At 42.8% G+C, this 15439-nt stretch overlaps 2 protein-coding genes across 3 annotated transcripts; both read left to right on the top strand.

The window, feature by feature from the left end:
* The first annotated feature begins 214 nt into the window (after window positions 1–214).
* LOC127328597 (uncharacterized) lies at window positions 215–900 on the top strand. Its single transcript, XM_051355187.1, has 3 exons — window positions 215–376; window positions 473–575; window positions 620–900. Exons 1-3 carry the CDS (start codon window positions 215–217, stop codon window positions 898–900), a joined length of 546 nt encoding a protein of 181 aa, XP_051211147.1.
* Window positions 901–5510: 4610 nt separating this feature from the next.
* LOC127332707 (PHD finger protein ALFIN-LIKE 9) lies at window positions 5511–9174 on the top strand. 2 transcript variants are annotated; one of them, XM_051359033.1, is made up of 5 exons: window positions 5511–5727; window positions 5880–5912; window positions 7593–7821; window positions 8371–8497; window positions 8600–9174. In XM_051359033.1, exons 1-5 carry the CDS (start codon window positions 5637–5639, stop codon window positions 8930–8932), a joined length of 813 nt encoding a protein of 270 aa, XP_051214993.1. In that variant the 5' UTR covers window positions 5511–5636; the 3' UTR covers window positions 8933–9174. The 2 variants fall into 2 exon arrangements, with proteins under 2 accessions (XP_051214993.1, XP_051214994.1); XM_051359034.2 differs by having other exon boundaries at window positions 5513–5727; window positions 8603–9174.
* The last annotated feature ends 6265 nt before the right edge of the window (window positions 9175–15439 follow it).

The following is a 15439-nucleotide window of genomic DNA, read 5'->3' as shown; positions in this document are numbered from 1 at the left end:
GGCCGACATGGAAATCGATCGTCGCGCGGGAATCTGAGCCACCGGCGCCGGCGTGGCCAGCCGCGGGAATTGATCACCGGTGGCTGGCCCTGTTCATCTTCATCTTCCACTGCTTTATATGCTCCACCAATATTCACCATTGCCACACACACATTCTCTTCTACATCCCTCCTCTCCTACACCATTGCAAAAAGCTCTCTCTCCCTCTTCGTCGATGGAGCACCTCGCGCGCGACCTGGCTCCTCTGACTCGGGTGTACCACCTCATGGCCAAAGGGATGTCCTTCAAGGTCACGGTCACGCTCCGTGCAAGAAGGGTAGAGAAGTGGATCAAGTACGTGAAGAGGGACTATCTCGACAACATGACAATCAAGTGCGTAGGTTTGGATTGCAAGTTCACCAACCCTCGCGAGGGTGATTAGCGCGTCTCCGTCCTGCAACTCTCGGTGGCATCCGAGAATCTGGTATTCCAGATTTGTCGCGCCGATGAAGTGTCACAGGCTCTCAAGGAGTTCTTGCAGGACGGCTTCATCAGATTCCGCGGCGCGGCTATCGGCAAGGATGTGGAGATGCTAAGTCCGTACGGTATTCACATTACTTCTGTGTACGACCTCTAGCAGATACTCTGAATCCCACAATTAATCACATTCCGAGTCTATATGATCTGGCGAATTCTCTGATTGTGACAAATCTTGAGAAGAAGAAGAGGAAGAAGTACAAGAAGAAGGACGCCACGCAAGAAAAAGAAGACGATGAACTCATATTTGGGTGGGCCAATGTTCCACCGAGCTTCGAGCAAGTGCGCTATGCCGCGCTGGACACTCGTCTGGGCTTCAAGATGGCTAGGAGTTATTGGCGGCTAGCTGGCTACAATAGTCATGTTGGTCGTCTCAATATTTAAAGAACTATGTGTCTTTCAATATATATGAACTATGTGTCTTTCAATATGCATGAACTATATGTCTTTCAATATATATGAACTATGTGTCTTTCAATATATTCACTCCATGCCGCCTCCTCCACATCCACATCCATCACCATCGCGTTTTTTGTATCTCTGCATGTCGCTACCTCCACAATTTGACTACAGATTAAGTGTAATTGTGAACTATGTATCTATATGAACTTTGTTAAATCCAACACCTGTTAAATCCAATAGATTAACTTAAGTGCAATTATGAACTATGTATCTATATGAACTATGTTAAATCCAACACTGTTAAATCCACCTCCACAATAATTATAACTCTGTTAAATCCAACACTACAAATAAAATCCCTCTATTCAAATTCCCCATATAGTTCATATAGATTTCAAGATATTAATTATTTGGTCATATTATATAAATAATGCATATATTATTTGATAATAATAATAAAAGAATAAAAATATAATTATTTCATATTCAAATTTCTCACATTTTTCTAACAATAAAGCATATATTATTTGTCCAATTGCGGTTTATAGATTTCAAGATATTATTTGGCCATATTATATGAATAATGCATATATTATTTGATAATAATAATAATAAAATGAATAAAAACATAATTATTTCATATTCAAATTCCCCACCTTTTTTCTAATAATAAAGCATATATTATTTGTCAATTGCGGTTTATAGATTTCAAGATATTAATTATTTGGCCATATTATATGAATAATGCATATATTATTTGATAATAATAATAATAAATGAATAAAAACATAATTATTTTATATTCAATTCCCCATATTTTTCTAATAGTACAACATATATTATTTGTCCAATTGCGGTTTACATATTGTTTTTTGTTTTAAAAAATACAGAAATGTGACACAATGGTATAAGAGTTAATATGATTGATATGGTAGTATTTACAATAATGTACAATCACATTTGTGGCAGCACAACAAGAAAGAATCGAGGAGTTAAGCGTGTTGAGGGTGGAGTAGTGTGCGGATGGGTGGCCAACCAAGAAGTGATAATCAAAGCTATAATTTGACTACAAATTAAGTGTAATTAGTATTAAAAATGGTCCAAGTGAGAGAGTAACAAGTCAAACAATTAGGAAAAAGAAAAAATTAGGAAAAAATTAGAAAAATGAAAAACATAATTATGGAAAATAATATTTAATCGCGGTTGAGATTACGGGTCGGGACTAAAGTTTCTCCAGCTCAAACCATATACCGTGGCCACGTGGAGGGCCATATATCCCGGGTGGTAACAGGGCCAGGACTAAAAGATTTTGGGCACGGGTCTGAGAACTTTTTTGATCCGGCACTTTAGGGGACGTGGCTAAAGACGCTCTTAGATAAACCACATGAGGGAAGGCGGGGATAGCCGTGGCTCGCCATGACCTGCATGCAGCGGCGAAACGGAGGGGGTGTAGCCTAGAGTAGACGGTGCATAGGAGATCGCCCGGGAGGTCGGGCCACAACATTGTGGTTGGAGTCGTGCTCGGTTTGATGCTATGGACAGCGCCGCAGCCGCTCCGCCGCCGGTGGCCATCCGACTCCACGAAGACACGCACGTGTTTGGATCAAGACCTAGTACGTCGAATATATCGCTATGTGTGAATTACACATGGATGATCTGAAACACATATGTGTAGCAAAAGAAAACGCTCCAACGATCGATGGGGCTAGGTAAGACGAAAGGTGAATCGTAACCTATTCCAACTAGTAATAATTTTGGTTCAGCGTGTCCACGATGTCACCCGCTGCCAATAACTTTGGGCCAAGGGGGCGCCCAATACTGGTAGCGGAGATTAGCAGTGCCCGCTACTATTCTTTGGACTTAACCAAAGTTTAATCGACGTGCCGAGATAGTTTTCTCCACCGGTTTCTCAAATCTCTTGATGGCCGAGCGCTCAACCTCGACGCCGCCGACCGCGCCGAGGCATTGATCTGACGCCTCTCTAACCACGCCACGCCTCATCATGGCCATCAAAAGGGCCATCACATCAACATCTTCTCCTTTCTGCTTCGTCCTTGCCGTTGAGCTCGCCCGCTACTCCGCCCACCCCACCCCAGTATGAAGCCCACGCCATGCACTTGCTCAACGAAATGCCGATTACGTTATATGCTTGATTAGTTGTGCTGATTACAAGGATATGAGTTATTGATGATTAATTGCTAGCGATATTAGTTGTTGATTACAATATATGCTTGATTAGTTACATGGATATATATAGTGTATGGCAAAATGTCTTATTTTATAGAGGATATGAGTTGCTGATGTTTTGTCAGAATGTTGTTTAATTTCCATTTAGGAGAATTTCTGGTACCCTGTATGTCTTTTTTTAGCAAAATTCATGCCGAATGTTTCCATGATTTTTTTTGATTACTAACAATTTTCAACTTTGATTGGTGTTAGCTAGTCATGTCGTTTTGCGGAAAATTTTCAAACGGTTGGCGCAGAGGCAAATTAAGAAGAAAATGCAGACACAGTCCGCACCCTTCGAGAAAAACTTTATGAAGTTAACAAAGAATTGACGGTCCTAAAAGCAAATATAGCCACCATTGTAAAAAACCAAGTACAAAATAGGGTCAAATGCCACCTTCCTACCTTGATCCAGTCGTTCGAAAATTAGATTGCCGGAGGTCAACAACGGCCACATCCCAAGTACCAGTCAACACCAGTTGAGTTGGCGCCAAGCCAAAGCAATGTGGTGTCAAATCCTGTCGAGCCCGCAACACACCAAACATTCTTCACCGAGGATCAAACAACCAATCCAGCTGGTTTGAAGAAAAATGGACGGAAAAGACCTAAAAGGATTATGCCTCTTGTCAGACGACCAGGGTTCTGGACAAGATCCCGATGCAAGAGCGGCAATATCATGTGGCCTATGGTATCGTGGGGAAAGTACCTAACACTTCCCGGTGACATGAAGAGGCTGCATGGCATCATTCTAGCAGAAGAAAGGCGTCTTCTTATATGGCATCTCCAACATACCTGCCTTTGTCGTCAGGGTTCATATGTGCCCGGGCTTTGTCAATAAACATCCCGTGGACGTGTTCTTTCCGAGATTTGAAGACATATTCTTCATGTTTCAAATGAATAGACTTCACCAAAACTTTGTCCACCTATTTGCGCTCATCGAGGCCTACCAGGTTAGAAAAGAGCAAGAGTTATCCTCAACCATGGCGATAGCGGACCGCTACTACCTGTACGAGAGCTACTTGGTCACCCATGAGAACACGCTCACTATGATGCATTATATCGACTATCTCTTCTTGGCGAATAAAGACAGAAATGTTTGTCTTTTCCTATTTTCCCGAGTAAGTCACTCATTAGCGCCATAAGATGCTTTCGTATATATTTCTATCATTCAGTTTGAATTGAGGATATATTAATGGTCTGTTTGAATTGTGTTGCACACATACCAATATTGCGCCCTCATTGTTTTGCACCTCAAGCACTCGACCGTCGTGTATTTTGACTCGGGAAGTGCGAAACCGAATGACTACTTCTCTTTTCAAACCATTTCCCTTTAAGCCTTCAAGCCGTTTCCCTTCAAGTATTTTGAATCGGTTGAAAGCTTAGGCAACTTATTAGGAAGGATGTCTGCAGTTTGAAGGGGTTGTTCTACTATGGTCCTGTAAAACCAAGTTAGAGGTAGATAGAAGGGTGATGTCATCTATAGGGCGACCACCAGGACTTCATGATGTTTGATGGCCTCCACCCGTTCCCGCCAAGGTCTAGCCGAAAGTGACGATGTTGAATGATCTATAAGTCGTGTGTTATAAATACTATTCCTAAAACCGCCTAGGTCTACTTTTTGGAAGATTAATTAAAGTCATGAACTTAATTGGTGTTATTAGTGTTCTTGCACATTATTTGCGCATTTTACTTGATCTTGTTGGTGAACCTCTTTTGTGGTGTGTCTTTTTATATGAGGCTCATCTCTGAATACTTAAAGACTTTTATTCAAATGCACTTACCGATGATTATGCTCTACCAAAAGAGGCAGCCAATAATACATTGTCCTATGTCCATGTCTTGCACATTTACTTGGTCTTATTGGTTGACTTCAATGAGGTTCATCTCTAGGTACTTGACTTTTTTTTCAAATATTGTGGCACTACGTCGTATATTATCTACGCATATTGCTTAATATTCCAGCACCTTAAAAATGTTTAAAAAAATGAATCATTCAAAAAAATTGAAATGTTCAAAAAGTCTAATAATTTTCTTGTCAACTTTGGAACTTCATGTTTTGCCCATGTAAATATTTTTTACAATGAAAAACGATGCACTATGGAGTTTTTGCCCTACTGCTTTTCCGTAAAAAAAAATCCTATCAGTCGTGGAGAAATTAAAAACCGTCAGAACAAAAATATTTTTTACTAAAAAACTCAGAAAGAAACAAGTCAAGAAAAAAAAAGAAACACGTACGCTGACGCAACTTGCCCTGTGGCCTGAAGATGTCCCACGGGTGGTGGGCCCGAGCCGCACGGACACGTCCACCGTGCTCTCCAATCCACTTAAGTCGTATTCCCTCCCTTGGCGTCCGCTGCTCTGCTCTTGTCTTTTAAAACCTCCGTTCGAAAAGATACCCCGAAAATGTCAAAATAAAATACAAGCTCCTCACTACTACTACTACTACTCATCCCCTCCACCTCCACCTCCCCCGCCTCGAATCCGTTGCGGTAATGGACGCGGGGTACAACCCCAGGACGGTGGAGGAGGTGTTCCGGGACTACAAGGGCCGCCGCGCGGGCCTCACGCGCGCGCTCACCACCGGTAGGTGCCGCAGATTCGCCCGCTCGCCAGATTGGCTTTTTTCCCCGCTGGGGTGCCAAAGATTTGAGCTTACGAAATTTTGATGCGGTTCATGGGGTTTCTGCCTTGTCTGGATGGTCTCATGACTGTTTATTTCTTATTTCGCGCTGCAGATGTGGAGGATTTCTTCCGGCAATGCGACCCGGGTCAGTGAATTCTCAGCCTCTGACTTCCCTGCTTTTCTTCCTTGCTCTTTCCGTGCAGATTCCGCTGTGCCATCCTTCCATAATTTCACGCACCATACCATATTTAGTGTAAATAGGCACTAGTAGAATTTCTGCAGGAACTAATTGATGTTCCTTTTCAGCTAAACATGCTTAGCTGAGTGTTACTGTATATACTGAAGAATTAGTAAACTAATCTCTATTTTATTTATTATTTCGAATCCATGAATCGTAAGCAGTAGCAGACCGTAGAATATGCGACGTGCGTGCCTGAAACCTTCGAATTTCAAGCAGCGGGCCTTAATTGTTGGACTTAATAACGAGCCTCCTATGGAGGGAGATGGTGGGGAGAGTGTGAGGTACGTCCAAAGCAGTCGGGTGACCAGAAACCGACGGCTCAGATCACTCCACATGCTTGGGCCCTACTGCCCGAGAGATCGAGTGGTCACTGAATTAACCAATGTCGCTTCCTGTTGAAATCTTGTCCTACATATGCCTGCCCTTGGTAGCTTTCTTGGTAGTATAGAAAGGTGGCACTGGCCTGGAAGAAGCCACATATGTGGTAGGCTGCTACTCGGGTGGTGCATATTTGTTTTAGGCAAATAGACAATGGGGTGGTGCCTATGTGAGTTTGGGTTGTTGGGTTCAGCAGCATTACTGGGTCCTGTTTGGTAGGTGGGGTGTGATTCTTCTGCCCTAATAATTGTTGATGCAGTTCTTGACTTGCAAGGACTGGCAGATTACAATGATAGGAACTTGCTGTTGTCTGCTGCTTGGTGTGTACCGTCGTGTGCAGTTCTACTGTTGCATAGAGCGAAGAGCAGTGATGTTGGGATCCACTAGATGATGGTTCAATTTTATCAGATAGTTTGGTCATGGGGTACAACCTAGCTTTCAATCCTTCTGAGATCTGGTAAATTTAGAACCCTGACGTGGTCCTGTCCTCAGCCTCTTCCCCCTCTTTTTTCTTCAATGACGCTGCTGATGCTCTCTGCACAATATAGCGTGCTGGCTATAATTGCTCCATCGAGCCTGCAACCATTCTAATGCTTGAGTAACTTAAATGAGTAGGAGACCAAGAGAGCATCCTCAATTTTTGTTTGATCAAAAAACCAGTATTCTTCCTAATGGCTGATATACATGCATGCTGATTCTTTTGAGTCTTTGCTGCACATTAGTCAGAGCGAAATCTTGTTGCACAACGGAAAAACCCTAAACTTGTTTATGCAATTGCTTGATCGAATGATTTCTTTTTCATGTGGTGAATAGTTATAAAAGACTTGAGCTTTCATACTCTAACCATATATTTTGGGAAGAGGTGATAATTGGAGTGTTAGGCACTTTCTGTAGCTCTTTTTCATCTTGATTATTTGTGTGATATGCTGCTTCTTTTGTTAGGAACATGATTTGCCTCATGTGAGGTTTAATTGAACACGTTTGTAGGTATCCTTCTGGTATTTCCAATATAATATGATGATTTCATCTTAGGAATGAATTCAAACCCAAGCTCTGAGCATCCTCTTTTTTGGTTTCTTTAATCACATATCAATGATTATGCGAGTAGTTACAGTGCAGCTTAAATGCTGCGAGAAACTTCTGAGTTATCATGATTTGATCAGTATAGTTGTCCATTCATACATAACCTAGTCTTCTCTTCTACAGAAAAAGAAAATCTGTGCCTTTATGGATTTCCCAATGAGCATTGGGAAGTAAATTTACCTGCTGAAGAAGTGCCACCTGAGCTTCCAGAGCCAGCATTGGGCATTAACTTTGCACGAGATGGAATGCAGGAAAAAGATTGGCTGTCCATGGTGGCAGTGCACAGTGACGCATGGTTACTTTCTGTTGCATTTTACTTTGGTGCTCGATTTGGATTTGATAAAAATGACAGGTAATTGTTCTACTCGTATTACTATTATTTTTACCTGTAGCGTGTTTGGTTTCCCTTGCATCCGTGTAGTTCCTTCTTGACTTTGTTGTTTTAACAACCACATCTAATTAGAAAACAAAGTTTACAAGATATCTACTACTTAAACATGATTGTTTAAATAAATCCCAGAATGGCTCTATCCGGTGGGAGTCAGTTGGTTTACTTGTAACAAGCTATAGTAATAATGCATACATCCAAAATTGCACAAACTTGCAGTACAATTTTCCATGAAACGCTCGGGAACCTTTCAACATGGTACTCTGGGTTCTTGTATAGATGTGCATAGCTTCCTGTCATTTTGCCACTTTAGGCCATTTTTCGAAAGACATAATTATCAAATGAGACAGGCGTAGTTTCAAAACACTTCTATAGTTGGAAAACTTCTGTAAGAATTCTGAGTTCAATTTTTATGGTTTATCTTATGAGAACCACCTGTTCTGAGATCTTGCTCTTTTTTTGCACTGTTGACCTGACGTGTTGTTACTGATACTTGCCTGATGCTATTTTCAGGAAGCGCCTGTTTGGTATGATAAATGAGCTTCCCACGATTTTTGATGTTGTTAGTGGGAAGAGTAAAACCAAGACCACAAGCAACATTAACCACAGCAATAGCAAATCCAAGTCCAACCATAAAATGGTATGACTCATTTTCCCTTAGATTTGCTCATACCTTGAATTTTGGAGTATCTGAATGTTACTTCACTTATTATTGGTTCACTTTCTCCCTCCACTCTTAAAGCAGAAAACCTCCGAACCTCGGGCCAAGCAGCCCAAGCCCCAGATGAAGGACGAAGACCGCGAGGAGGAAGCCCTGGATGCCGGCGAGGATGGTGGTGCTGTCGCTGGCGGTGGCGTGGAAGAGCATGGGGAGACACGTTGTGGCGCGTGCGGTGACAACTATGGGCAGGATGAGTTCTGGATTGGCTGTGACATCTGCGAGAAGTGGTTCCACGGCAAGTGTGTCAAGATCACGCCTGCTAAGGCGGAGCACATCAAGCAGTACAAGTGCCCGTCGTGCATGGGCACCAACGGCAGCAGCGGCAGCAACAAGCGGGCTCGCCCGTCTTCCTAAGCCCGGCTTCCTAAGCCCGGCTGGCCTCCATTTGTGAGGTGGCGGCGAGGCGACTGGCCTCGCCATAGTAGGACTGAGCAGTACTCCAGTCGTTGTAACAAACTTGCAGGCGTTGCCCTTAGGAGGGCTAGCTTGTACAATGTAACTTAATTTCTCTTGGAGAGTAGATGGCTCTTATTTTAGCTGGGATAAACGTGGATTTGATATTTGTTGTATTATTAAATTAATAGTTCGATGATTGCCTTGCTGGTGTGCCAATTTATTTTTCTCGTTTGGTTGTCGACTTGTCTTACCGTTTGCTTTTTCGTAGGTGATCACCAACGTAGTGCATAGCATTTCACTAGTATTGCGACATGTAGTGTTTATATCCGCTTATTTGAGGTACTTAAACGAGAGTACTTCAGTACATCATGGTAATATCACATCAAGATTATTTTGAAACATAAGCTTCATATTCATCCATATGGCAAATCAAATATAGAATTGTCGAAATAATAGTTTGCATCCAGTTTTAAATCTTCCATGAATCTAGGAACTTTTGTCTCAGACCCGAAATAATAACGTTATAGATTATGCACGATCATGAATCCTTTTTGGGTTTTTTTGCTCCTGGTTCGTTAGTTGTACTCAGTTTTCCCCAGCCTCTTAATTTTTCCTCAGTTTTCCCCTCCCTCTAGTTTGAAACCCCTCGCAGACGCTCGGACGGGCGGGTTGCCGTCTGGTCAGAGGCCTTCCGTTACCGGTGACGGCTAGGGAGCCGCGGTGGTTTTGACTTGACCTTTGCTTTCGAAATGTGTTGACTGTTGATTGGAAGAGCTGACCCAAAGCTTCCCCCCCCCCCCCCCCCCGCCCGAGACTGGAGTAGCTCACACACCGCCCGTCCACCGCCACACCGTCCTACCCACCTACCTTATGGCGTCGTCCGCCGCCGAGCCGGCCCCGCCCCCCCCACCACCCCCGAGAGGCGGAGAGGGCTCCGCCTCCACCAGATCTGGATCTACCCCTGTCCTCTTTGTATTTCCGTCTGGTGTGCCGCCTAATCCCGTCAGCCGTGGAGAAGATTGGGAATCGGAGGGATCTAACGCATGGATTCCATCTGGGTAAGCATCGTCTGCCTATGTGAATTAACAGTAGGCAGTTTTTGAGCGCCAATCGTTGTTGCTCAACTAACTGCGTTGCTTTTCGAATAGGATGGATCCAGCGCTGGCTTTTCGGCTGGTGGTTAGGCTGGATTCTAGCTTTACGCGTGATTCTAAATGCTATAAGAATGGGTTTAACTTCCCTGCGGTGGTCGCAACCACCATCTCGTTGAGGGATTTCAAAGCTAACATCTACGATAAGTACACCTGGAGCTCTTTCGATGCAGTTCATTTCGAATATTTCAACAGCCCGGAGCGAAGATTTGTTCCACTAATTTCCGAAGACGATCTGGGAATTCTTTTTTGCTTTGAATGCTTCTTGCCGGTTCGGTAAAATTCGCATCCATGTGGACAGGGGCCAGGCATCATCTGGTGCTAGGGCATCATCAGGTGGTCGGGCATCATGTCTCTCTACTGCTGCTGCATCTGCTAATAGTGTGCGCCGCGGCGCTCCTTGTAGGTCCACAGCAGCACCATCTGTCCCCAGTGCTAGTGGTAGCCTGATCGTTCGTACGGTCGATGTGGAGGACGATGCAGACATTGAGGATCAGTCTCCTCAAGATGATGAGGATGAGTTGATGTTTCCTAAATTGGTAGATCGATGCGATGAGGCAATGGAGGATCAATACATGGAAGATATTGCTTTTGGCGCCAGATTTGATGACACTGATGATGAAGAGAAGAATGAGAACAATGACAGCCTCGTTTTAGCCGATTACGAAGGTGATGACTTGCCAACAATTGAGTGGAACAGGGAGGATCCTCAGCTTGCAGAAGGCACCGTGTTTCAAACGATGATGGACTGCCGTAATGCAATTACTACATATTGCATTCTCTCTAAGAATAATTATGAGGTTATTAAAAGTGAGCCAGGTAGGTTCACAGTTAAATGCCCATACAAGAGGTGTAGGTGGAGGTTGCATGCATCCACAATGCGCATGCAGACTTGGTTCAGGTACTACGCCAACCAGTTGTGTATTTTAGATCACGGTGTAAAATTTGTTATCTATTACTGACATCCCTTATCATTATGTTTCAGATAAAGAAGAATGAGCACGTCCATTCTTGTCCACCTCTAGGGGGAGAGCCAGAGCTGAAAACAAAGCTAGCGAAGACTAGGTGGTTGACAGATATAATCCTAGATTGGCTGAGAGAAACTCCTTCACTTGGTCCAACAACACTCCAGAAAAAGATGGTTGAGAAGTTTAAAATGAAAGTACCTTACATGAGGATGTTCTATGCAAAGGAAATGGCTCTTGATAAGATCAATGGTTCAAGGAATGAAAGCTTTCAGTTGCTTTACACTTTCAAAGCTGAAGTGGAGATGGCTAGTCCAGGCAGTGTTGTAGCGATAGATAAGCATACAGTTCCCTACAAATTGAAAAGCGGGAAGGTAATGCACAAGGAATGTTTTAGAAGGGCTTTTGTTTGTTTCAAAGCTTGCTGGAAAGGCTTTTTGGACGGTTGCAGGCCTTATTTGGCCATGGATGCAACAGCTCTTCATGGCAGGTTTAAAGGACAGCTAGTTGCTGCTACTGCAGTTGATGGACATAATTGGATGTTCCCTGTTGCTTATGGAGTTTTGGAGGTTGAGTTAGAGGAAAGTTGGACTTGGTTTCTGCAGAATTTGCGCGACCTTATAGGTCATCCACCAGGACTTGTTATCCACACAGACGCTTGCAAAGGTTTGGAGAGTGCGGTAGAAGCAGTATTCCCTGGAGTGGAGCATAGGGAATATATGCGACACTTGGTACAGAATTTTACAAAGAAATTCAAGGGTAAAGTTTTTACTAACAACCTATGGCCAGCTTCATACACATGCAGCTCTAGGAAGCATCTGTTTCATTTGGATGTGTTGTATAAACAAAAACCTGGGGTGAAGGAGTAATTGGATGAACATCATGGTAGGATGTTGTCAAGAAGCCAATTCAATGAAATTTGCAAGGTAGACTATGTAACAAGTAACCTTGCGGAGAGTTTCAATTCAAAGGTCAAGTCATTGAAAGGGCTTATGATGTGGCAAATATTTGATAAGATTAGGCAGATGATCATGATAAAGATCGATCCGCGTCAAAGAATTGCATCCACAAAATATGCTGGCCATCTCATGCTCCCATCTTTGATTAAGTCTTTGCATGACAGGGCAAAACAATTGAGGATGCAATACGTCAGAAAAGGAATGGAGGCTGAGGTAACCTACACTGACAGTAAAAACACGCAGTGAAGGTATCCAGTGAGTTTGGTTGATAGGACATGCCATTGTAGGGGATGGCAGATCCGTGGGATACCCTGCATACACGCATTGTTTTTCATGAGTGTTATAGGGGGTGAAGATGGTGAAGTTAATCAGTGATACGTCTCAAACGTATCTATAATTACTTATGTTCCATGCTACTTTTATGATGATACTCACATGTTTTATACACACTTTATGTCATTATTATGTATTTTCCGGCACTAACCTATTGACAAGATACCGAAGAGCCAGTTGCTGTTTTTGGTTTCAGAAATTCTACAAAGGAAATATTCTCGGAATTGGACGAAATCAACGCCCAGGGTCTTATTTTTCCATGGAGCTTCCAGAAGACCGAAGAGCATACGAAGTGGGGCCACGAGGGCCCGTAACCATAGGGCGGCGCGGCCAGCATGGGGCCCGCGCCGACCTATGGTGTGGGGCCCCTGCGCCGCCTCCAACTCTGCCCTTCCGCCTATTTATTCCCTCCGTCGCGAAAACCCTATTACCGAGAGCCACGATACGGAAAACCTTCCAGAGACGCCGCCGCCGCCAATCCCATCTCGGGGGATTCAGGAGATCGCCTTCGACACCCTGCCGGAGAGGGGAATCATCTCCCGGAGGACTCTTCATCACCATGATCGCCTCCGGATTGATGTGTGAGTAGTTCATCCTTGGACTATGGGTCCATAACAGTAGCTAGATGGTTGTCTTCTCCTCATTGTGCTAACATGTTAGATCTTGTGAGCTGCCTATCATGATCAAGATCATCTATTTGTAATTCTACATGTTGTGTTTGTTGGGATCCGATGAATATGGAATACTATGTCAAGTTGATTATCAATCTATCATATATGTGTTGTTTATGATCTTGCATGCTCTCCGTTGCTAGTAGAGGTTCTGGCCAAGTTGATACTTGTAACTCCAAGAGGGAGTATTTATGCTCGATAGTGGGTTCATGCCTCCATTGAATCTGGGACAGTGACAGAAAGTTCTAAGGTTGTGGATGTGCTGTTACCACTAGGGATAAAACATTGATGCTTTGTCTAAGGATATTTGTGTTGATTACATTACGCACCATACTTAATGCAATTATCTATTGTTTGCAACTTAATACTGGAAGGGGTGTAGATGCTAACCCGAAGGTGGACTTTTTAGGCATAGATGCATGCTGGATAGCGGTCTATGTACTTTGTCGTAATGCCCAATTAAATCTCATAGTAGTCATCATGATATGTATGTGCATTGTTATGCCCTCTCTATTTGTCAATTTCCCAACTGTAATTTGTTCACCCAACATGCTATTTATCTTATTGGAGAGACACCACTAGTGAACTGTGGACCCCGGTCCATTCTTTTACATCTGAATACAATCTACTGCAAACATTGTTCTCTACTGTTCTTCGCAAACAAACATTATTTTCCACACCATACGTTTAATCCTTTGTTTACAGCAAGCCGGTGAGATTGACAACCTCACTGTTAAGTTGGGGCAAAGTATTTTGATTGTGTTGTGCAGGTTCCACGTTGGCGCCGGAATCCCTGGTGTTGCGCCGCACTACACTCTGTCACCAACAACCTTCACGTGTTTCTTGACTCCTACTGGTTCGATAACCTTGGTTTCTTACTGAGGAAAAACTTGCTGCTGTACGCATCACACCTTCCTCTTGGGGTTCCCAACGGGCGTGTGCTTGACGCGTCATCAAGACTGTTTTCTGGCGCCGTTGCCGGGGAGATCAAGACACGCTGCAAGGAGAGTCTCCCACATCCAATCTCTTTACTTTGTTTTTGTCTTGCTTTACTTTATTTTATTTACTGCTTTGTTTGTTCTTTATATCAAAAATACAAAAAAATTAGCTACTTGCATTACTTTATTTACTGTCTTGTTTGCGTTCTTCATATTAAAAACACAAAAAAATTAGTTACTTGCATTTATTTTATTTTGTTATCATGACTAGTCCCGTAGCTGTTACTCTATCACCGGAGGAATCGATCTTTACTTTTAAACAAGGGAGTGAGGAGAGTTTTAAAGAAGCTTGGTCTAGAATTTTTGATTCTTATAGTAAAACTGAACCTAAAATGACTATAAGTTTGCTTCTTAGTAACTTTTATTTTGGGCTTATTCTTCGCTATAGATATGCCTTAGATGTTGTAGGGGGGAGGAGATTTCCTTCACTTGGATGGGGATCAAGCTTTTAATGCCATAAGAAAAGTGGTTACATCATCTAGCTCCGCCAATAATTTTGATTCATCTCTTGCTAGCATTCATAATAGATTAAACACCCTCGAGACAAATATATCTTGTTTAAAAGAAGGGTACAACCAGATTCGCGAATATTATGATTATGTTCCAGTAAGTTTTGAACCTTCAATGTGGGTGCCTACTATTAAAGTTGCTATTTGTGGTGAAACTTTTCATGCCCGTTGTGATATTATGTCTGAGTTTTGCCTTATGCCTAAAAGAATTTATGAATCTTTGACACTTTGGGAACTTACTGAAGGAGGAGAAGGAATAACTCTTACTGATAACTCTGTTATAATTCCTAAGGGTATAGCTGAAGGTGTGTTCACAACCTTTCTTGGAAGAACGGTATCCACTGATTATCTCGTTGTTGAATGTGTAGGGACAGGACAAATCACACTTGGAAGGTCCCTGCTGAAACTCGTGGGAGCAATCATAGATGTGGGGAAAGACACTCTAAATTTTACCTCTACGCCCGGATGCGGTCATATATTCCCTAAACCAAAGAGTAAGAATAAGAGTAATAAGGGTAGGCGCAAAGCCCTTGGTAAGAATGCTAATGCTTCATCTCTTGATGTTACTTGATTCACACTTTCTGCGCCTAGCTGAAAGGCGTTAAAGAAAATCGCTTATGGGAGACAACCCATTATTTTACTACAGCAATTTTGTTTTATATTTGAGTCTTGGAAGTTGTTACTAATGTAGCAACCTCTCGTTATCTTTATTTTATTGCATTGTTGTGCCAAGTAAAGTCTCTGATAGTAGGGTTGATACTAGATTTGGATTACTGCGCAGAAACAGATTTCTTGCTGTCACGAAATTGAGTAGCCCCGTCTGTAGGTAATTCAGAAAAATCTGTCAATTTACGTGCGTGATCCTCAGATATGTACGCA

Source organism: Lolium perenne, chromosome 2 (assembly GCF_019359855.2).
Source record: "Lolium perenne isolate Kyuss_39 chromosome 2, Kyuss_2.0, whole genome shotgun sequence".
In the NCBI taxonomy this organism is placed as follows: domain Eukaryota; kingdom Viridiplantae; phylum Streptophyta; class Magnoliopsida; order Poales; family Poaceae; genus Lolium; species Lolium perenne.
The sequence above is the reverse complement of the archived record's forward strand: the minus strand, read 5'-3'. Positions and strand labels throughout refer to the sequence as shown.